General features: G+C 35.5%; 1 protein-coding gene across 1 annotated transcript; it reads right to left on the bottom strand.

The window, feature by feature from the left end:
- Positions 1 to 13,177: 13,177 nt before the first annotated feature.
- On the bottom strand, positions 13,178 to 18,213 carry LOC141611708 (cytochrome b-c1 complex subunit 7-2, mitochondrial-like). Its single transcript, XM_074430310.1, has 4 exons — positions 17,875 to 18,213; positions 17,501 to 17,658; positions 13,860 to 13,907; positions 13,178 to 13,522 (listed from the first exon to the last, which is right to left on the bottom strand). The coding sequence occupies exons 1-4, from the start codon at positions 17,987 to 17,989 to the stop codon at positions 13,454 to 13,456; spliced, it is 390 nt and encodes a 129-aa protein (XP_074286411.1). The 5' UTR covers positions 17,990 to 18,213; the 3' UTR covers positions 13,178 to 13,453.
- Positions 18,214 to 23,144: the final 4,931 nt, after the last annotated feature.

Below are 23,144 nucleotides of genomic sequence, written 5' to 3'. Positions count from 1 at the left end.
TAGCCAAGACCTCAACCATGGAAGGAGACGGGGTTTGCCTAGGAAGGATGCTTGTGTGGTCATCGTCCGTGTCACCGTTGGTCTGCGTCACTAGGTAAGTCATTTTTTGGTTGTCCTTTTCAGTAGATTGTTGGGGTAGTCATATAATAGGATGTGATTATCGTTGTAGGATGCGTCTCAGAGTCTTACTTGGCTGTTTGTTGATGCATTTTCATGGTTGGCGATAAGGTAGGGTTTCCCTACTCAATTCCTATTTAATTGATTTGAGATGTTTTGTTATACTGTGTATGATTGTTGTCTGCTGATCATCGTTGGAGTGTTGGTGCGGTGGTCGTGTGGTGGTAGTGATGGTGTTGTGATGATTGTGGTGGAGTCACTTGCGGGAGTGGCTTCACACCCTAGTTCGCCTTCCGTGGAACCCGCCACGGGAGGGGATGTGCACATTAAGGGACAGAGATATCGCTCACTGATGAGCGGGATTTAGGTGGGGATTGGTTGCGGTCCCCCACTGGCGGCAAGGATTACCTGTTGCGATGGGTAATCTGGAAGGGCTTCACACTTCGGTGTGTAGTCGGTTACTGTGTGAGTTCGGAAAACCGGTGGTGGAGGATGATCAGCTGTTTGCTTATTGTACTTATCTTACTTTAATTGTTCAGTAACTGACCCCGTGTTGTGTTTTCAAAACTGTGGTGATCCATTCGGGGATGGTGAGCAGTCTGTTTAGCAGGTACCTTTAGGCGGATGCTGATGGGTTTGAAGGGGTTCGGGTCACCACGCTACCGAAATAGATGTCTTGACGCGAGAGCTCTATAGTAGTCGTAGTTATCTCTTTGTTTCACGTTTTGTAATTTGGTTGTAATCGACTTAAGTAATATAATATAAGTGTTCTTTCATTGTCTATTTGATATGCTACCTCGGTGACCGAGATGGTAACACCTTTATACACTGGGGTGGTTCTTAGTAAGGTATCCTGGTGTGCGGGGGTGCGGGGGTGTTACAGTGACCACCTTAGCTAAAAAATGTACCTATGTTTAAGTATGTTGCTCATTATAGAAATGTTTATTAGGGTTTAAACGAATCTTAACAAGATAACATAAATGAGTAAACATTGTGACATATGTGTTAATGTTGAATATGTGACCACCTTAGTTGAGAAATGTACCTATGTTTGAGTGTGTTGTTATTTATGTGTGTTTATTTAGGTTTAAAATGAATCTTTAACAAGTTAACATAAATGTCTCAAGATGGTGACAGATGTGTTAGTTTTGAAAATGTGTCCGCCTTAGCTGATAAATGTATCTATGTTTAAGTGTCTTACTCATTATAGAAATGTTTGTTTCAGTTTAAAATGAATCTTAACATGATAACATAAATGAGTAAACATAGTGACATGTGTGTTAGTGTTAAACATGTGACCACCTTAGTGAAAAAATGTAACTAGTGATAACAAATGTAACCATTGCACTATATGTTTGTTTAGATTTGAATGAATATTATAGTGATAACATCTAAGAATAAACATGGTGACATATGGTTTGTGTTAAAAATGTGACCATCTTAGTCTCGAAATATAACGCCTTTTTAAATATTGTCATATTAGTTAGAATGTGTGAATTAATATAATAATGATAACATTTATGAATAAACATGGTGATATATGAATTGTATTAAAAATGTTACCACCTTAGTCTCGAAATGTAGCCATGTTTTTAGTTGTTGTCACATTAGTTAGAATGTGAATGAATGTTATAACGACAACATTTATGAATAAACATGGTGACATATGATTTTTGTTAAAAATGTTATCACCTTAATATCGAAATGTAACCCTGTTTGGAATGTTGTCATGTTAGTTAGAATGTGTGAACGAATATTATAATGACAACATATATGAATAAACATGATGAAAATGTTACCATCTTTGTCTCGAAATGTAAACCCTGTTTGAAATGTTGTCATGTTAGTTAGAATGTGTGAATGAATATTATAATGACAACATCTATGAATAAACATGGTGAGATATGAAAATGTTACCATCTTTGTCTCGAAATGTAACCTTGTATGAAATGTTGTTGTATTAGTTAGAATGTGTGAATGGATGTTATGATGGTAACATCTATGAATAAACATGGCAACAAATGAAAATGATACCATCTAAGTCTCGAAATATAACCATATTTTAAATGTTACCATATATTAGTCAGAATGTGTTGCCATATATTTTGTTTGAAGGGCACTTTTAATGTAAAATAATGGTAAAGTTTCATACTCATTTCACAGAAATTCGTATGCAACCGCAGCACCTAAAAATGGACAAAACAAAGTCCGACGTTAGACAAACCTCAAAGCAGTTGGAAGTGCAAACAACAAAGAAATTGGAGGTCCTCCAAAGGGTGTTGCCAAGAAAAAAAATGAAGGGGGCAGAGGCCATTCATGGACTATTATCTGTTTAACTGTCAGTTTGTAATAAAACTTATGTTTAGTACTTGGTGGTTTGTTTTAGGGCTGAGCAAAACCGTATACCCGATACGGTTTTGAAAACCGTATCGGTTATACGGTTTTTAAATTCACAATTTTGCCAATACGGTTCCGACCCAGTTTTACCGTATACCCGATTTTTGTATACCCGGTTTTTCCGTATATCCGGATACGGATTTCAGTTGTTTGTTGTTCAATTTATTGCATACGCGATAAAACAGGTACACCCTAACTTAAATTTAATAATATGTTACATATTAAAATAATCAAAATTTCAATATTCATTATAAAAATGAATTAGGGAAAAAGAAAGTGGACAAGTGAAAGTGATTTTGGTTAAATTATTTAGTTTTTGTAAGATATTTTTGGTTTTTTTTATTTCTTTTCAAAAACCGTATATGAAACCGTATACCCGATTTTGTTTTTGCCCGACCCGGATACGATACGGTTTTTAAAAAAACCGTATCGTATATACGGAAATTCGTTTAATTAAAACTGTATACCGTACCGTATCCGTATATTAAAACCGTTTCGTATATTTTTGCTCACCCCTAGTTTGTTTGGGGATATGTTATTTTGGAACAGAATTTTAGTCCCTCTTGATGTCAAACATCTAAGACAACGTTTGTTTTGTGACCACTTTAATAATTAAAAAATGTCATCATTATCTATTTAATGTGCGCATTTTTTCTTAACAATTGTAACTATGTCATCATAAACGTCTAAAAGTGTCTTAATTTTTGTCGAATATATGACCACTGGAATTATAAAATACTTCAAAGAGTAGTATGTGACCATAAGAGAGTACAATGTTACCATTTAAGAGACTATAGTAGTATATTACCTTCAGTTCTAAGATAGTACAAAAATTTGTTTGTTTAATTTCTAATGTTACCATAAGATTGTACATTGTTACCATTTGAGAATGTATATAAAATTGTAATTAGTTGGTAACAGATTTATTTTAAATAGTAACATAACATAATGTTAATATAAGATGCTAATACGTGACCACATCAATAGTAAGATACTACATACTTCGTTCTTTGAATTTCTAATGTTACCATGGAGAGTATAGTGTTACCATTTAAATTCTACTGGTAGTTTGAAATGGTTTCCCAAATGATAGCATACTTAGCTAAACTGGTGACATACTGGAGTAAAATTGTAACATATTTAGTTAAACTTAGTGATATACTAGAGTGAAATGGTAACACTTTGAGCACTTGTAATTACAAAACGTAAGATGATAATGTTATAACAACCTTACATCACTATACAACATGTACTACCTAAAGTGTTTTCCCCAAAATGTAGTCGGATTGTTATCATATACCCTAATGCCCTTCTGCGCCTTTTATATCAGACACGGGAGAACATTGTACGCGAAACTGTTAGCTGCCCGCATCTCAGTCCCTTTCCTAGCCTTCTTCTTTCCCAAATACCCTTTTTTATTACGTTGGTTGCGCCCATTGTACTACAACGTATAGGGTCAATAATAGCAGGCGCCCGCAGCTCTATGGTTAGTTGATCTTCGTCCATATTAAAGGACACATATGTGCCACTAACATAGCCGATGTCTCGTTGCTGGTAAATATGAACACATTATTAGCATATAAACTTCAGATGTTTACACATTAACATTTAATGTAACCAGTTAATAGGTAGAATGTTACCATCTTAGTTATACCATTAAAATCTAACTGTACAAAGAAGATGTGATTGAATTTGAATAGAGACTTATAATGAACACATATATGCATTGAGATGGTGACATGAAAGTTTGTGTAAAATGTTATTATCTAAGTCAATAAATGTAACCATCTACAATAAGTTCTTTGATTTAAATGAATCTTATAATGATAACATATATGAATGAACATGCTAACACGTGAGTTTGTGTTAAAATTGTTACCATCTTAGTAAGTATGTGTTGCGACTTTACAGAATGTGTGCCATAAATATTACCACCCTTAGTAAAATGATATCATATTAGACTAAAATGTAACCATAATAACAATGCTTAATTGGTCTTAAAAATGTCAACAAATAAGTGGCAACATTTATGCAAGAATGTGGTGACATAAGACAATATGTCCAAATGTAACCATGTTAGCTTATGTTCTTACACACTAAGATGGTAATATTGTGACACATTCTCCTTTGTATGCATATTCAGGTAATAACATTTTGAACACAATCAAAAGATGTGCGAAGTTGGTCACGTTCACATATATGTCATTATGGTGACAATTGTATAATAGACAAAGATAGGTACATATTTATGATAAGGTGGTCACATTCACATACATGTCACCATGTTTAGTCAATTATGTTAACAAGTTAATAATATTTGTACGTTCCTAAAATATAAGTACATATCTTTAATAAGGTGGTCACATTTTCAACAATCACATATAATTCACCATGTTTATTAAATATGTTAATATGGTGACAATTGTATAAGCAGACTAAGATAGGTACATATCTCTGATAAAGTAGTGGTTACATTCACATATCTGTCACCATGTTTAGTCAATTATGTTAACAAGTTAATAATATTGGTACCTTCCTCAAACATGGTCACATATTTGCAAAAACATACTCACATTTTCAACAATCACATATAAGTCACCGTGTTCATTATATTATGTTAACATCCTAAGGATAATTTGTAACACCAAAAAAACATAATATTATTGGTACATATCTTTGATAAGGTCGTCACATTTTGAACAATCACATATATGTCACCATGTTTAGTATATTATGTTAACATGATAAGAATAATTTAAAACATAACATTGGTACATTGCTTAGCTAAGGTGGTCACATTTTCAACAATCACTTATATGTCACCATGTTTAGAATAAGTTGATATGGTGATAATTGTATAATCAGATGGTCACAACTGAACAAGGGTGTTTTGTTTAGAAATGACATCATCTTAGTCTGAACACCCCGAAAGATCAGTACCTATGACAAGAACAACCAAATTTAAAACTTTGGTTAAAATGGTAATACTGTACTCATAAAGGTGGTCACACTTTACGCTAAAATGGTAACATATATGACTGACTGTATAAACTTTTCAAAACGCATTTTATGCAACGTTAAATTAGTGTAGAATTCGGTTTTATAGACGTATTTGTGCTCGCCATTTTATGTTAATCTTCATAATTAACTAAAACCTCCATCTAAATTGAATCAACAACAACAAAAACAACATCTTAAAATCTCATCAACAAAATCTTAAAATCTAATCAACAAAAACATCTTAAAATCTCATCATCATCAACAACAACAACAACAACAAAACCAACAATCTTCCAAATTTTCATTTAAAATCTTCCAAATTCAAAAGTTTCATCTAAAATTTTAAACCTCAACAACACCCGAAATATATTATCCTAAATATCATCAACAAAAACAATATCTTAAATAATAAAGAATACAAACATTTACTAATCAACATCATCACAAATCTTCATCGTTACCATCAAGCAATACACCATCCTCGTTATACACATAAATAAATAAAAACATTCCCAATCTACATTCCCAGATCAAAACACATTCTCATATCTACTCATAAAAAAAGACACATTTGTTGCTCCAAAATCTCATCAATAAAGACACACAATTTAAAAATAAATAATACACTATCATTATTATCAACAGCACCCATATGATCTTCTAAAACCAAGCAAACATCCTCCTCTGACATTTTTTCTTAGTGATTAATATTTGTAAAAATAATGTGAGTATTTTCGTTGAAGTTTACATGATGTTACTGGTGAAGAATAATAGATGGAAGTTTGAGGATGAAGATGATTGAATTAGCTCTAGGATTTTTTTTTTTGGAAAGCAAAGTTTTGGCTGACAGGAGAGTGACTAACGTCACTAAAAGTGTGATGGGTTGGGGTTAGAGTGGCGTTGGGTTGCTAATAAAATATTTAGGCTAGCACAAAAAACGAGATAAGCTAATAATATTCTAATGAACCCACTTGCAACCCACCCACCCATTTCAACACAATATGCTACTATTTGACCCGTCTCTCCCTTGTGACGAATATAGTGCGTCTTCAATGAGAAATTGTGTTTTTGAAAACATGTCACAAGCGAGATTTACTGAATAAATATATTGATCAAATGTGCACCTTCATATATTGTTCATTCATTTGTATTGCATCTTTTTTTGCTTTTAAACATAATTTTTCATTAAAGATGACCATTATCCGACACCAGGTGAAGCCGGATTGAATAATATCATTTGAAATCAAAATGGGTTGGATAGTAGTTTAAGTTGGGTGATGGTTGTCAGAATCCCGATTCGATCCTACGATTTTATGATCTAAACTCGCTTGGTCGATCCCAGATCTTACAATTCTATTATGGTTGTAGAACCTTACGATCCTATTCATTTAAAAATTTCTAGAGACAGGATCATAATATGATCCTACGATCTTACGATCCGGTTTTATGATACAAGAATAAATATACTTCTATAATTTATATAATAACATTTTAAAATCCGAAATTTGTATAATTCGTAGAAACATGATCACACCAATGACAATTATATATTATCGATATTTGTATAATTCGTAGAAACATGATCACAATAATGACATAAAAATTATTAATTATCAATAATTTATCGATAAATATTAATAAATATGTATTTTGATTTTCAATTTTATGTTTTTACCAAGTAAAAACACTATATTTAGTTAGTTTGTAATATTTTACGATCCTACGATTTGATTATACCGATTCGATTCTATCTATTCCACTGTCATGATGGTCACAACTCAAAAATGGTGATTTGTGTAAAAATGATACTATCATCTTAGTCTGAAATGTAAACATAATAACAATCCCTTTCTTTGGAAATGAATGGATCTTTTAATGATAACATATTTGCATGAACATGGTTACATATAAGTTTGTGTTAAAAATGTCACCTAATATGAATAAAAAGGAATCCAATATATATTAAGATGGATCAATAGGTCTCCTGATGGACCGTCTCTCACTAATTTATTATGAGACATAACATGGAAAACAAAAGTTAAATAACTTCATCCCGCCATCATGTGAGAGGTCTATCAATAACGCAATTGAAAGACGGTCTCTCTAAAGTTTTTGTGAAGATTAGTTATTTTTTTATTATGATGACTCACAAACTTTTCCGCCATTTTGGAAGGGAAAATTCCCATTTTTTATGTTGGTTTATTGTGTGTTGTTTATTAACTAGTTTTAAACCCGTGCAAAATTGCACGGGCATGCTTTATCTAATTTGTGATTTTATTTAGTTTTTTAACAAAATTGTTATTACTCTGTATATATTAAGGTTTATATAATTCAATACGTTAAAGAGTGAAGTATGATAGTAACTGATTATCAATCACCCATACTTTTTGTCAGAAAATGTTGTATTATTTAATACGGAGTATTTTTCTTAAATTTTGTGCAAAAATAAAATGAGAATATAAAAAAAATGAAGGAAATAGTAAATTGTACTTCCTTCATTCCAATCATGTCTATACATTTGTCGAATATATGTGAGTTATATTTTAATCAAATGTATAGAATTGATTGTAATAGAGGAAATAAAAGATAACAAACTCTATTATACAACTATAATTGGTTCCCTTAAGACGAGGGGTATATTCGTCTTAAAAGTAAACGGGTAAAATATTACACCACTTACCTAGATAAGATAATTATTCTGCTAGTATCTATGAACTTTTCTTTTGTTTTAGGATTAATTGATAGGAATACTCTAAACTATAAAGGTGCTGCTCAAAATACTCTAAAATATGTTTTAACTACCAATAAATCCAACAATTACACACATTCCATTTGAATGGAATCGGTATCTCTTTAACCTATTATAGCAGGTTATTTTTAGCTTGGGCCCACCCTTATCCTATTCTTCATTTTCTTCCTTCCCCTTGTTACTTCTGTAAAATAAAAATAAAAATAAATAAAAATAAAAATTCTCTCTCTCCTCCATTTCGATTGTACTTTCACTCTCCCCATGTTCCTTTTCCCTTGTTATCTGTTGGTGTCGCCTAAATGTTTACAGGCACCCCAAAAACATTGAGAAAAACTATGATGATTTTCGAAGTCTCTACCATGTTTATCTCTTAACATCCTGAATATTGCCTTTGGGTTTAACTTATTTTGGTCCCAGTTTAGTCGACAAAGATGCTGAATTTCAGAAGTCCTCTCCAATTCACAGTAAATCTTGGTTACCTTTGTACAATTGATGGAATCTAGAACATGGCAAGTAAATAGATCATGTGAAAATCATATATTCAACCCATTATACTTCAAAACTAAAGCTAGCTGAATGCCAAATATCAATTTGGTAGATTGGCCGATAAAGGAGCTGCCAATTTTTTGAAGAATCCCAAACCTGCAACCTCTTTACTTCACCAATAAGGGTATAGAAAATCCCTAATTTCATCTCTCGATTGAAATTTAATGCATATATTCATAGTTAATTTCATCTTGACTCCAGAATTTCATCCTCAATCTGCAAATATGGAGAGCTCAAATTGTGCAAAATCGAATCACGTGACATTCTCGTCGATTAAGAAGAATTTATTGATCTTCGCTCTCATATTCTTAATTATCAACCGAAACGATGTCATTACACAGTAGGATTGAGTAATAATAAGTTTCGAAATCGGACTGCTGCGAATGATGAAGTTGCATACCCTAATTTATGAGTTTTATACAATTTGTGTGTTTTAATGGAATTAATCTTCTGCGAAAATAAACAAGATCAATCACAATATTGTTCGCGAGCAATAGAAGGTGAAAGAAGTGATCAATGAGGAATAATGGTGAGATTCATCAATGGTATTTTGAAGAACAACTGAGGTATTAATGGAGATTATGTGAAAAAGTAAGAAAAAAAGGATAAAAAAATTTACAGGAAAAAAGAAAAGGTAGGTGAAAAAGGTTTAAAAAGAATGGTGACCTGTTTATTAGGTCGCCGGTTAACCTATTATAGTATGAGCGAATGGGTATAATTGTTGGGTTTATTGGTAGTTAAAACAGAATTTAGAGTATTTTGAGTGGTACCCTTATAGTTCAGAGTATTCTTATCAATTAATCCTTTGTTTTATACTAACTATTTGACTAGTCTTAAACTTAAGACAGATTGACCCGTCTTAAATGAAAATTTGTGCAAACACACACCTCCTCAAAAATAAATAAAGCCACGTCATAACGTCCATGGACCATAGGCCCATCATTATTTCACTTAAAGTACTCGACCCTGGCCCATACCGCTCGCCTACTTCTTCTTTCAGTCTTGTTTTTTTATCACTTTCGCCTCCCTTATCTCGGCTCTTCATATCCCATCATCTAAATCCCTAAATTCATAGCCATCTTTCCCATTGATTTGTCTTTTAGTTTTTGAAATCGAGTAACCTGATACAAAAAGTAGATTGCGTTTGCATGGCTCAGAAGCTTAATTTTTGGTTAGTTATAATAAATTTTGATTTAGTTTACAAATTTTTTTTAGTATAAATGGTATTGGTATAATTTCTATACAAATTATTTACAAATATATGTAGTCTACAAATTTTTACGTAATTCACTATATTTATGATTATACATCTAAAAATTTAAATATATTTTAAATCTCATATTTTTAAATTATTTTATAATGTTGCTCCTTTAAAATTCAAATTGTTCCTTTGTTATTTTATATAATGTTGATAGTGTTGATTAACGTTTCATAACATTGAACATTAAACATGGAAGTTAGTTTTTCAGAAATTAAATAAAGATAAATTTATTCGAGTCCCGGGTTTACTTTTTTTTTTGAATAAAAAAAGGTTGTAAATGATGATGTGGGTTAATGAGGAGGGGTTAAATGTTTTTGTATTTATAAAGATAAGATTATTCTACTAGTATCTATGAATTTTTCTTTTGTTTTATCCTAACTATTTGACTCGTCTTAAACATTGACCCGTCTTAAATGAAAATTTGTGCAAACACACACCTCCTCAGAAATAAATAGTCACGTCAAACGTCAATGGACCATAGGTCCTTCATTATTTCACTTGAAGTACTCAACCCTGACCCATACCTCTCGCCTTCTTCTTCTTTCAGTCTTTTTTTTAATCACTTTCGCCTCCCTTATCTCGGCTCTTCATATCCATCCTTCCCCCTTTACCCATCATCTAAATCCCTAAATTCATAGCCATCTTTCCTATTTATTTGTCTTTTAGTATTTGAAATCGAGTAACCTGATACAAAAAGGAGATTGTGTTTGCATGGCTCAGAAGTTTAATTTTTGGTTAGTAATAATAAATTTTGATTTAGTTTACAAATTTGAGTATAAATGGTATTGGTATAATTTCTATACAAATTATTTACAAATATTTGTAATCTACAACATTTTTACGTAATTCACTATATTTATGATTATACTTCTAAAATTTTAAATATATTTTAAATTTCATATCTTTTAAATTATTTTATAATGTTGCTCCTTTAAGATTCAAATTGTTCCTTTGTTATTTTATATAATGTTGATAGTGTTGATTAATGTTTCATAGCATTGAACATTAAACATGGAGGTTAGTTTTTTTAGAAATTAAATAAAGATAAATTTATGCGGGTCCTAAATTTACTTTTTTTTTTTAAATAAAAAAAGGTTGCAAATGATAATGTGGGTTAATGAGGAGGGGTAAATGTTTTTATATTTATAAAGATAAGATTGTTAGGATGTGTTCTCTCACCTATTATTTTATTAACTAGTAAAATGGATCACTTTTTATCCATGTTAATTATATGCTATATAACCAATCGTTGGTTGGCGTAGTGGTAGCATGAGGCTGCGCTTGATAGGGAGGTCTGCGGATCAATCCCCCACAACTGCGATTGAGAGGGATTTAAATACCGTAATCCTTGGACACGCCCCAAAATCCGGATTAGTCGGTCCAATGTGGTTCGAATTACCGGATGGTTTAGACCAAAATTATATGCTATATAATTGATCCCTCTCTTGGGACGAATAGTTTTTTTTTTAGGGAAGACGAATAGTTTATATCACTAAGGAAGCCTAATTGTTTTTTCAATGAAAAATAAATGAATAAGTTCCAAGATAGAATGGAGAAGAAGCCACGCGCAAAATGTGCATTGTGCACATTAAGGGGGCGTTTGGTTCGGGGGCTTTAGGAAAGGGAAAGAGAATCAAATGGGACGATTCCATTTGTTGTTGTTTGTTTGACACAATCAAAGGGTAACTCATACCCTCCCTTACCCCCAAAACCATACTCACCCATACCCCTCCACCCCCCCGGTAACCCCATAACCCCCTTTCCCTTCTACTCCCTTCCACCACTGCTACCAACACCAACCGTCAACCACTTCCACCAACACCCACCGTCAACCACTTCCACCAACACAACCACCATCGGCGATGCCGGCGGTCCCTCATTCCGGCCCACTCACCGGCGCACCACGCCACCCTTGTTTTCCATTCAGACCCACATCCCCAACCACTAAACATCACACCAACACATTCAATAACTTTCCCACCCCACCAAAACTCCCTCCCTCGCCGGTAACCTCTCTTCCCCAACACCAGATCTTGTGTTTATTAGGGTGAGGGAGGAGTTTCGTGGGTGGTGGCTTATTTTTAATTGTTTGTGAGGCTTTGGGTTTTGGTGTCCGACAAGGGATAGGGGAACAACGAGGTGGTTGTCGGTGAGAAAACGACGGTGGGCCGTCGGTGACGCTACTGTTGGTGGTCTCGGTGTGGGTAGTGGTGATAGGTGGTGCGTGATGGCGGTGGCAGGTGGTGGAGTTAGTTTTAATGGTGACGATTCCCTTTCTCTTTAATATCCAACCAAACAATAAAGGATATTAGGGGTGAACCCATACCTTTCCCCTTCTTACCCTTTCTTGATTTCATTCCCTTACCCTTTCCCGTACCAAACGCTAAGTGATGAGATTAGACAGAGATGAAATGTGGCCTTCTGCATGTGAAGCCAAGTTGTTATCACGTCAACTCGTCAACTACTGTTATCGACTTATTACTGGGTCTATGGGTAGGCCCTTTTAATATTAATGCATTGTATGAATTGGGGCCTAGTTAGCTTTTGTGTTATACAATAGCCCTTGAGATTTGCGGGCCAAATTACCAAATTGGTAAAACAAAGTAGCACTAATTCTCAAGAAGATATTGTCTATAGTTATAGGCAGATATCTCCCGTTTATAATGAGAATTTGTGTAGCAATACATAGCATTTTAGGTCACTTCCTGATTGGTACTTTATTTTACAATTACTCCTAATGCCAATTTCTAACCAAATTCTTACGATAACTTGATAGTTTCGTAATACATGTGCTAAGATTTCCACGGTAGACTCTTCATTACATTTTTCTACAATAACATTTTCCAAGATCTCGAGGCCAGAAGACTAATCGGTTTGATGTACCCCGTGCACAAGTCTACCAAACTTGTCTTGGGTAAAAAAAAACTCCTACACAACCAATCGGTTTAATGTTGCATTCCTTGTTTATAATATGGTTGATGGCAAGGTTGATGATACAGAGTACAATCCTCTTACACTGAAGTCATTGGCTCCACTGAGTAAAAAACATACTGTTCTTAACAAACCGACTAAAGAAAAACAAAAGCACACAATGAGACAAGCAGATGTAAAATGAAGTACCAGATCACTTCCAAGTACCAAAACAAGTTCCAATAGCAAGGAAATGACACAAACTGTAACAAGTGATATAAACCACACAAGCAGCCAGAAAGTCAGGATGAGGGTCTGGCTATATTATACAGTGTCGACAAAATCAAACAAATTTATGAGTAGAGCGAATCCTGGGTAGAGAAGAAAAGATGAACACCCAGAGAAATAGATAATTGTCTCTCAGTGATGCATAATAAGTTCTTAATAATCAAGGCTCATATCAAATGGTGAGCTTATGGAAGTGATCGCTGGTATAAAGGCAAAGCTCCCAAAGTTTCACGTTCTTCTCTCTCGCGTTTTACCTGCAACAAGCAGAGCATTGACTTAACATTTTACGTCTGGGACCATACCCATGACAATACTATTCCGACCCTTCCCTTGGAATAAACAAAGGAGATTCTCACAACTAGAGTAACAAAAAACACAATGCAAATGTACGTTAAAAGTTTCCAGATGACGTCATTGAAGTCCATGAACAAGTTTATGAACAGTCCAAACCCAGCAAAGAAGACACGGGTTATCATAAGGTTGGTATAGAACATGCGATTAACGCATCTAGCATGGCCAAAACTTAACTCAAATACACCCAATTGACAGCATGAAATCATGAATCATACTAAATTTCAATGAAGTACTTACAAGAGCTAACATGTCCTGGAGATAGCTCCTAAAGGGCGTCTGCATAGCCTGAAAAGGAGTGCATATGTTAAAAGAGTGAGAAAAACACATGGAGGAATTTGTCACGGCGACAAGTCTACAACATCATCAAATCAAGATACAAATATGAAATACCTTAGGAATTCAATCACACGGTCAATATTACTAAATGAATGATGATCAGCACCCAAATTAGGTTCTCTACAGATCAATAGCAACACAAATTTTCTTCTATGTTCCCAATTGTTACTTGTTAGTTAGCTTCAACTACAAGAACTCAAGGAGAAATATTTCTCTTCTTTATAAAACTAAAGGGGCGTTTAGTTTAAGGGTGTGTTTGGAGGGAAAGGGAGGGGAAGGAATTGGAAGGATGAGAAATCCATTGTTTGGTTACCAAAATGAAGGTAGAAGGATTTGGAGGGAAGGGAAAATGGATCCCTCCATTTCCCTCCTAAAGGCAAATTATTTCCCCATCAATATAGGCAAGATTTGGAGGGAAAACCACTACCTCTTCCATTCTCCCTCCCCTCCCCTTCTCTTCCTTTCCCTTCCCTCCTTCCCCCTCCCCTCCCTTTCACTCCTTTTTTCCTATCCAAACACACCCTAAGAGTCTCAAGAAAGGGCATGGAAAGAGGTATAATCATTCCCTTTGTTAATGTTTGTTTCGCCAATTTTCTCCATTCATCCAACTACCCCTAACCTAACCACCAATACCCACAAACACCACCCCGACCTCTGCTTACCCCCGCCACACCTGCAACCTTCACAGCCAGTGACTCGTCCCTTGCCATCCTCACCCCAAAACAACCTCCAAGACAACCCTACACCCAGCTAACACCACCCCAACCCTGAGATCACCAACTCCACCACAATGTTTAAGCGGCATGAGCTTGTAAAGCCACCATAAAACCCTTGACAACAATCCTGAATAATCTAACTTCTAATTTACCCTTCACGCATATTGGAACACCTGAACTTCATCCCCATTGTAGTTACACACACGACCTGACCTCTATGAAACAACGTGACAAACCTCTCTTGAAACTACTCCCCATGTCATCTATCACCCCCTTTCTTTATTTCACAAGCTTTCAGTCCGACCAAACACCTGTTAGATTTTATTCATCACTTGCCTCTTCATGTGTGCCAGATACTCCCAACTCCAAAGTGGTGGGGGAAGCATGGTTGACGGGTAGGGTAGATTTTATCATCGCTTGCCATCTTCATTTGTGCAGCAGATATTCCCGAGAAGTGGTAGAGTTCTAAAAGAAAACACTTTCCTCTCTTTATTCCAAGTCCTCGCCACATCCAAAAAATTATATCCACCTACAGCCCACTATTACCCAAACAAAGATATTATACCGCCCTCTCCTCTTCCCTTTCCAAAATTTCCTAGCATCCAAACAAGGATAGACAGTAGCTAAACAATAAAAATTCACTACATCTGCTTTCGACAGAAGCCTTAGTGATAAATATACGTAGGGGAAGAGATCGGGAACAGCATCAAATATAAGCGTTCTGTGGGTTATTTCTTTTCCAACGTGGAAATGCAGAATATTGGTTTAAAAGTCCCAAGAAAAAGGTGATGAATCTATATTGAATGGAAAGAATACTCACTAGTCACAGTGACTACCCTAACCTAAACATAAATGCAACCACACTCAAACATAAACCACAAATTTGTAGCCTTTTTACATAAGCTTCAAGTGCAGGATGCACAATTTAACACTTCAATACAGAAACACAAATATGTAAGAAATGTGACAGAATCCCAAATTTTTAATCTCACTTACAAGACTTGTATAGTAATAGAGAGACAACTTTTTAATTAAGCAGCTAACATTACCCACAAAGCCGCCACTATCAGTTGCCACTACCACCTTCAGAAAACAATTAATTGAACCAGAACTTGAAAGTAAATTAACACGCAATTAACACCAAAGCCAACATAAACTAACTACATCACTCATTCTTCTTCATATTTACGAGTTGTTGTATCCGAGACAACATTCATGGATATTGGTATGCAACTCGTACCTAACCCTTATGAGTCCCGGACTTGCTCTACAACAGCCAGAAAAATAGGGTGGCGCAGCAAAGTAGAGGAGAATACAGGGTATAAAGCATTTAGTTTAATATTTAATAATTTTAAGCTTGTTTTCGATGGGGATGTTGTTGAGGGGTCAGATTTCTTCACATATCTAAGATCTATTATTCAAAAAGATGGAGAGTTAGACGGAGATGTGGCTCACAGAATTAAAGCGGGATGGTTGAAATGGAAGAGTGCTCCAGGGTTTTTATGCGATAAAGATATGCCCCAAAGATTAAAGGGAAAATTTTATCGCAAGGCAATTAGGTCTGCCTTACTTTATGGTTCCAGAGTGTTGGGCCGTGAAACATTGTCACATTCAAAAGATGAGTGTGGCGGAGATACGTATGTTGAGGTGGAGGTGCGGACATACAAGGAAAGATCGATTAAGGAATGAGGTGATTAGGGAAAAGGTAAAAGTGGCACGAATAGAGGAAAAGATGATGGAAAATCGACTAAGATGGTTTGGCCATGTGAGAAGGAGACCTATAGACGCACCAGACTTGGAGAACAGAAAAGGTCCCTAGAGTTAGAGGGAGACCGAGACAGACATGGTTGAGAGTGATAGAGCACAATATGAGATTTCTGGGGCTTGAGGAGAGTATGGTGACGGAGAGGGCACAATGGAGAGAAAGGATACATGTGGATTTTTAGTATTTGATGTTTTTTTGATATATTTAGTGTTTTTATTTAATCTTTAAAAAAAATTATTTGTTCTTCTCTCCTTTATTACACCTTTTTTACCAACCACTTTCTTATATATTTTACTTGTTTTACTTTTAAGGCATTCCGGATCCTTAATTCTATTTCGGTTATCAAAATCGTTTTAATCTTCTCTCGATTTAAATTTTAAGTTTTTATAAAAGAAATCCGGAATTCAATTTTAAAATCTGTAAGTTTACCTTAGACTTTGTATTACATTTTCGCTCTCCCTTTTGTTTTTTTAGCCCTTTACTATTCGCATTTTGAGGTGTGCGTTCACCCAGGAACGGTTCTAAAGGGATTCATGTGAGCCAACCCCAAATCATTTTGGGATTAAAGCTCCGATGTTGTTGTTGTTGTTGTTTTCTAAAACTTCTATTTCACTTCTTAAAATCGAAATATGTATAAAAAAAATGATAGTTCCTCCCTCCCCTCCTATTTCCACTAGGAGCACGGCACCACCTACCACCAATCGCCTCCACTTTTCCCTTATATTGAGCTTTATCACTCAACTAATTATTCCCCCATCCCAAGCAAGCCCATCAAGTTGACTCCTTTTGAGGTCGAAACGTAGAAAGGTACCCATGTCCAATAGCAATACCTTAGCCAGAGTAACATAGGCTTCAAAGAAAAAACAAACATTTGGTGCATCAAAATCTATGTATTTTTGGCAAGTAGAAACCAGAAAACCCACAAAACCGTTACTATGTAGTCTGCTTACTTAATCATACAAAACAAAAGAAAACAAAACATAAAACCCTAAATCATCAACAAGCAGTAAAGGGTAAACAAAATAATTAGAAATGTGAGGGATAAATAAGACGGTTAATACCTGGAGATCACTAGAAAGATACTCATGCTTCATGGAGAGATCAATGGCGCGCTTAAGACGCTGATTACGAGCGTCAACAATCTCGCGAGGAAGACGATTTAGAGCTTCTTTGATGTCCAGATCTTCCATTGGATCATAAAGATCATCGAACCTCAGTCCTAACAACAACAACAACAACAACAATAATAAAATCAATTGAACAACAAAATCAAAACATGTCAATATGTAATAACATAGATTTGATAAATCGAAATGGGTTTCAATCATACAAATAATCAAATGAATATAAAATTACAATCAAAACCAATAATCATGTAATAAAATCAAATGAATGCGAGATCAATATCAAAATTAAAATAAGATAGATTGAGAACCGTATTTTCGGAGGCGATGGTCGACGGAGCTCTTGTGCATGGCGGCTAAGAAGTTTTTTTTAGGATCAAGAAGCCATTTCAGAAGGGAGGAAGAGGCAGAGGATGCGACCGCCATTGTTGTTTGTTTGTTTGTTGTTGTTGTTGTGTGGAGGTAGTGTTCTTCCCTAATCGGCCTCTATTTTATTATTGTTTTCTCTTCTGGCTTGGGCCTTTATCCGTCTATTCAACGTTAATTGGGCTTTATATAAAACCACTCAATTTTCTCCCAAAGGTTGTTTTTTCATTGGAGATATACGAACTGGGTCAAACATTTGTGGTCGTTTTTGAAAGATCAAATGTATGCTTCGAATCATCCTTTGGTTTCTATTAGAATTGTTTTCGATTATACCTATCTTTTGTAAGTGCCGTTTGGCGTTTTATTAATGAATTAATCTTTTCCTTCAAAAAAATGTATGCTTCGAATCACAAATTGTTTTGTAAGGACCATTTTACTCTTATCATAAGAGTAGTCCATTAACTTCCATTAACTAAAAGTCCACGTAAATTACTCAATAAATTGTAAAAAAAAGTGTTTTTATTTTATAACCTAAAATTTTATTTTGATAACTTGTATATTTAAATGTGTTCGTTTTTATCATAAATTGTCGAGTTGTTAAAATAAAATTAAAATATAAATGAATTAAAATATTATATTTGAGCTTCTCTCCTTTTGGGTCGGTCTTATGCTATATGATGGTTCTATAGGAGAATTGTTGAATTTGATAATCAGTCTTTAAAAGTCTTACCCGAGAACCAAAATTAACTTGAGTTGTAGAACCTAATATGATTCGACATCCGAATTAATCTGCTCCGGCCCGAATTTGATCCGAGTTTTGTTGGACCAACAATTGACCCAACCCGAGACCACTCAACTTGAAAGTGATCTGAAGTGGCCCAAAGTAGCTAATTTGAAATCACCGCATCTAATAGTATTTGTAACACCCCCATTTATCTAGAAGCCTTTAGCAAGACATTCCCAGATAAATAAGATTGTTACCATCTCAATTTCCTAAGACAGCGATTACAAAGATAACAAACAAAAAGGTACTTATTGAAATATAACTTTAAATTGTTTTATTACAACTGAACTGTAAATCTAATTTAATATAAATTACAAAACTTGCAGCGGAAATGATAAAGACTTAAATGTAGACTAAATAAAGTCTGAACTAAGTGAGCTAGACGCTTAAGTCCCTCCATGCTCTCACACCCAAGCTCCCTTGCCCAGCTAATCAAGTACCTGTCATTATCTGCTTCCATGACGGAAACAGTAATTTAAAGACACATGAACACACACACAAGTCAAACTATGAACTTAAAATAAATAAACGGAACAATATGTAAATATAAATAAGATAAATAAATGGAAATGTATGTTAAAGCACACGACCTTAACCAATGTCACACCGCCACCGTCTCAAAACCATGAATACACAAGTAGTCTGTTGCCAAGGCTCACAGCCCAAGCTCAACCACGCCATGTGGCTTTGCCACGCCAGGTCTAGGGCCAACTCCGTACACCATGTCATGCCTGTCCTATCCATACCAAGGTCCACAGCTCTTCCACATCCCCATGTCTGGCCTATCCATTCAGGTCCACAACCACAGCCGTGCCCGACCTATCCAAATCACAAACCATCCCGCAAACGAGTTGCTAAACAATACCAAATGCCAACAGGAGCCGATACAATAATATATAACAATATAAATGCCAATCATAACTATTGCCACAATGCCAAGTTCCTCTTACATAAATGATATTAATATGCCAATGCAAGATTCAACATGATATATGCCAAGCAGTTATAATAACTTCCAATAGAACAATTAACAACATAGTGCTACGACCAAAGGCCAACACAATAGCTCATCAACACCAGTTCTCATGTAATGATTCATCAATGCCAATTACAAAAATTAAGACAAATAAGCACATAAAAGAACCCCGCAAGTAAGTGTTGAGTAGCTAGCCTACCTGATTAGCAATTCCAATAAAATTTAGCAGCGAAATCCAATTAGTAGTATTCCTCAATAAATACGTCACCTAAATAAATAATAATTATACAATAATTACTAACTAGACTAATTATAAAATAATTAAACTAATTTATAACAATACGTAAATATATAATTAAAACTCGTCACACTAATTAAATCACTAACAGAAGGTAATTACTAACTAACCAAGTGTATAAGACGGTATGTAAATAATTAACTAAGCCCGTATCAAAAATCAACCCAAACACCCCCATATCACACGGTTAAACCCGTGTTTGACAACTACAAACAACCCCTTTTTCAACTACTCCTAGCCACGTTAATACCAGCCCACGACACCACTTTGATCAGCCACCAAACCCATTATGCACAACACCTCAAGCCAACGCCGTAGCCGTCCCCTTATCACCACCATACACGGTTAACACCGTGTTTCAAGCACCACCCAACACACAAGGTTTTACCCGTGTTAACCCTATCAACAACCACCTCTAGCCACGACAACTACCACCCCGCCGCGCCTTCTAGTCAGCCGCCACACCCAGCACCACCATTGACTCCTCTCATAGCTTCAAACTCGTGCTCTAACCTGACACTCACACAACACCATCACCTCAACACTTGCACGCACACACTCGGTTACACCACCAACAAACCACCACAACCACCACCATGGACATTCCCTGACTCGTCGTGAAACACCGACACCAACCCCAACCCAGGTAATGGTCAAGTCGAGACATGATGAGTGTAAACCCTTGCTCAAAAACACGGCTCAACCAAAAACTCCCATAATAAACCCTAATCCTAGTTCTCACGGTCAAACCACCACCAATGGCTGGTCAACGGTGGTCTCGGGTCAAGGGTCAAGACGGTCAAATCACACAGCGGCCCTAGGTCTCGGGTGGTCAACGGTATAAACACACTAAAAGCGATAATTAGTCTTGACACGGTTTTTAATAAAACATACCTTTTAGATCTTGAGACAAATAAAGATGAAAGACTCCTCTTGTTTTTCTCCCTTTAAACTCTCTCTCTAAACTATTGGCGTGCTTGTAAATTTTAAGTGGAAAAGTGAGGTATTGAGAGAGGTTAGGTCTTATTTATAGGAAAAGGTGGTAGGTGGAAAGCTTCTAGGAAGCTCCCTTTCTTTATTATGTTTTATTAATATTATTACAAATATTATTATTGCTATTATTATTAGTTACAACCGTCACCACATACTACCCATTATACACGAGTAGCCTTACACGTACGCCTCCCTTCACACTGCTCATTATCTTATTTTTCTTATTATTTCCGTCTTATAACATAATTCGTAAAATATAATTTAAATATAATTTTATATCACACATTTTCCACATTCGTCAACAACAGTGAGTGATGAAAAAAGAAGTAATGTAGAGATAGAAAGAGATAGAAAAAAGAAAGAAAAAAGAGGGATTTTTCTAGGGTTTCTATTCATCGAAAACTATGAGAATCATCAAAGAGAGATCGCCTTAACGTACATCAATCACACAAAATTCAAAACAAAGCAATAAATTTGATCTTCTGTCATCTACAAGTCAAGAATATTTTCCAATTTTCACTAGGAATGAAGGACCCTAAAGTTCTGAAGCATCCGAGGAGAAGTCTATGGGATCCATTGTTGGAATTCCCCCTTTTCCGTTGGATCCTTTGGTTGAAGACGTGACAGAAGAGGAGGCTAGCAATGGAGATGCTCGTCATGTTGCGGGGCTTGAGGTTATTGAGGAAGGTCCTGATATGCTATAGTTTACTGAAGAAGAAGTACAGATTGAATTGAACTATTGGCGCAATTCAGTTTATTGTTTCATACTAGGAGCTAACCCTCCATGGGAGATTGTGGACGGGTTCATTCGTCGTCTGTTGGCTAATCACCGGGTAGATAAATTGTCATTTCTTCCTAATGGTGTGTTTTTAGTTCGGTTTAAGACTAAGAATGCTATGGAGCGGTGTTGAAACAAGGTCATTTTTTATTTGATAATAAGTCATTAATAGTTAAGTCATGGTATCTTGATATAGAATTGATTAAACATGAGGTGAAATTCGTTCCTGTATGGGTCAAGTTACATAGACTTCTTATGAGGGAAGGGGATTCCTCGGATTTCTGGGTTACTGGGTGATTTCATTAAATGTGATCAGGCTACTGATGAGAAAACCAGGGTATGCTCGCATTATGATAAAGCTTGTGTTTGGTAATCCATTGCCTGACAAAGTTAACTTCCTAGATGAGCATGGTGAAGTTGTTGAAATAGAGGTTGAATATGAATGGATACTAGTGGTCTGCACTAGGTGCAAAGGTGTTGGTCATAATACAGTTGATTGTAGGAAAGTTAAAAGGAAAAACACTCAGACATCTGTTGGTACCAAACCTGTTACTAAAGTGTGAAGACCTAAACCTGTAGAAAAAGCTTACTTTTAGCAAAGTAAGGGCAAGGAAAAAGTTCCCTTTACTCCTGTGGTTGAGGCTCAGCCTGGTCATCAAGTTGAAGTGCAATTAAAAACCTCAGTAGTGTGGCAGAGGTATGGGAAGTAATCCATGGGTCCTACACCTATATGACCTATTGTGAGGATGAGTGGGCAGGAGATTACAGAAGAAGCTTGCAGTGTTCACACATTTGGGCAGCAAACTTTCCTTGAAGCTTTGAATAGATCCAATGCACCCAAGGTTGGAGTTGGGACAAGTGGTAGTGATCCTCCCCAATTGGTGGGGAATGTATAACCTTGAGTTTTGGAATGTGAGGGGGCTTAATAATCCTACTAAGCAGAGACATGTAAGTGGTTTATGCATATGAATAAAGTAGGGTTGTTTGTCCTTCTGGAGACTAAGATAAAATCTTTGTCTCTAAATAGTCTTAAAGGTAGTCTCATGGATGGATGGAGTATTTCAACCAATAATAGATGGCACAAAGGGAGAAGGATTTGGATTCTTTGGAATCCTTCATTTTGGCTTTTGTATGAGAATTTAGGATGAAATTTCGTGTTCTCATTGTAGAAGTTGGAATATGGGGTACCACTTCTATATGCTTGGAAAGCATTCACTTACTCATTTATCCCTCCACATTCACTTTGATCATGTCCAAAAGTTTCACAACTCTCACAAACTCCATTTGGTAACGATGGTTCCATTACCATAGCATTGAGTTGTTGAGTCGGTTTGGATGAATTGGAAGCTTTTTACACTTGAGCTATGGCCTCTTTGAGCTTTAGAT

This window comes from Silene latifolia, chromosome 11, assembly GCF_048544455.1.
Source record: "Silene latifolia isolate original U9 population chromosome 11, ASM4854445v1, whole genome shotgun sequence".
Taxonomy (NCBI): domain Eukaryota; kingdom Viridiplantae; phylum Streptophyta; class Magnoliopsida; order Caryophyllales; family Caryophyllaceae; genus Silene; species Silene latifolia.
The sequence above is the reverse complement of the archived record's forward strand: the minus strand, read 5'-3'. Positions and strand labels throughout refer to the sequence as shown.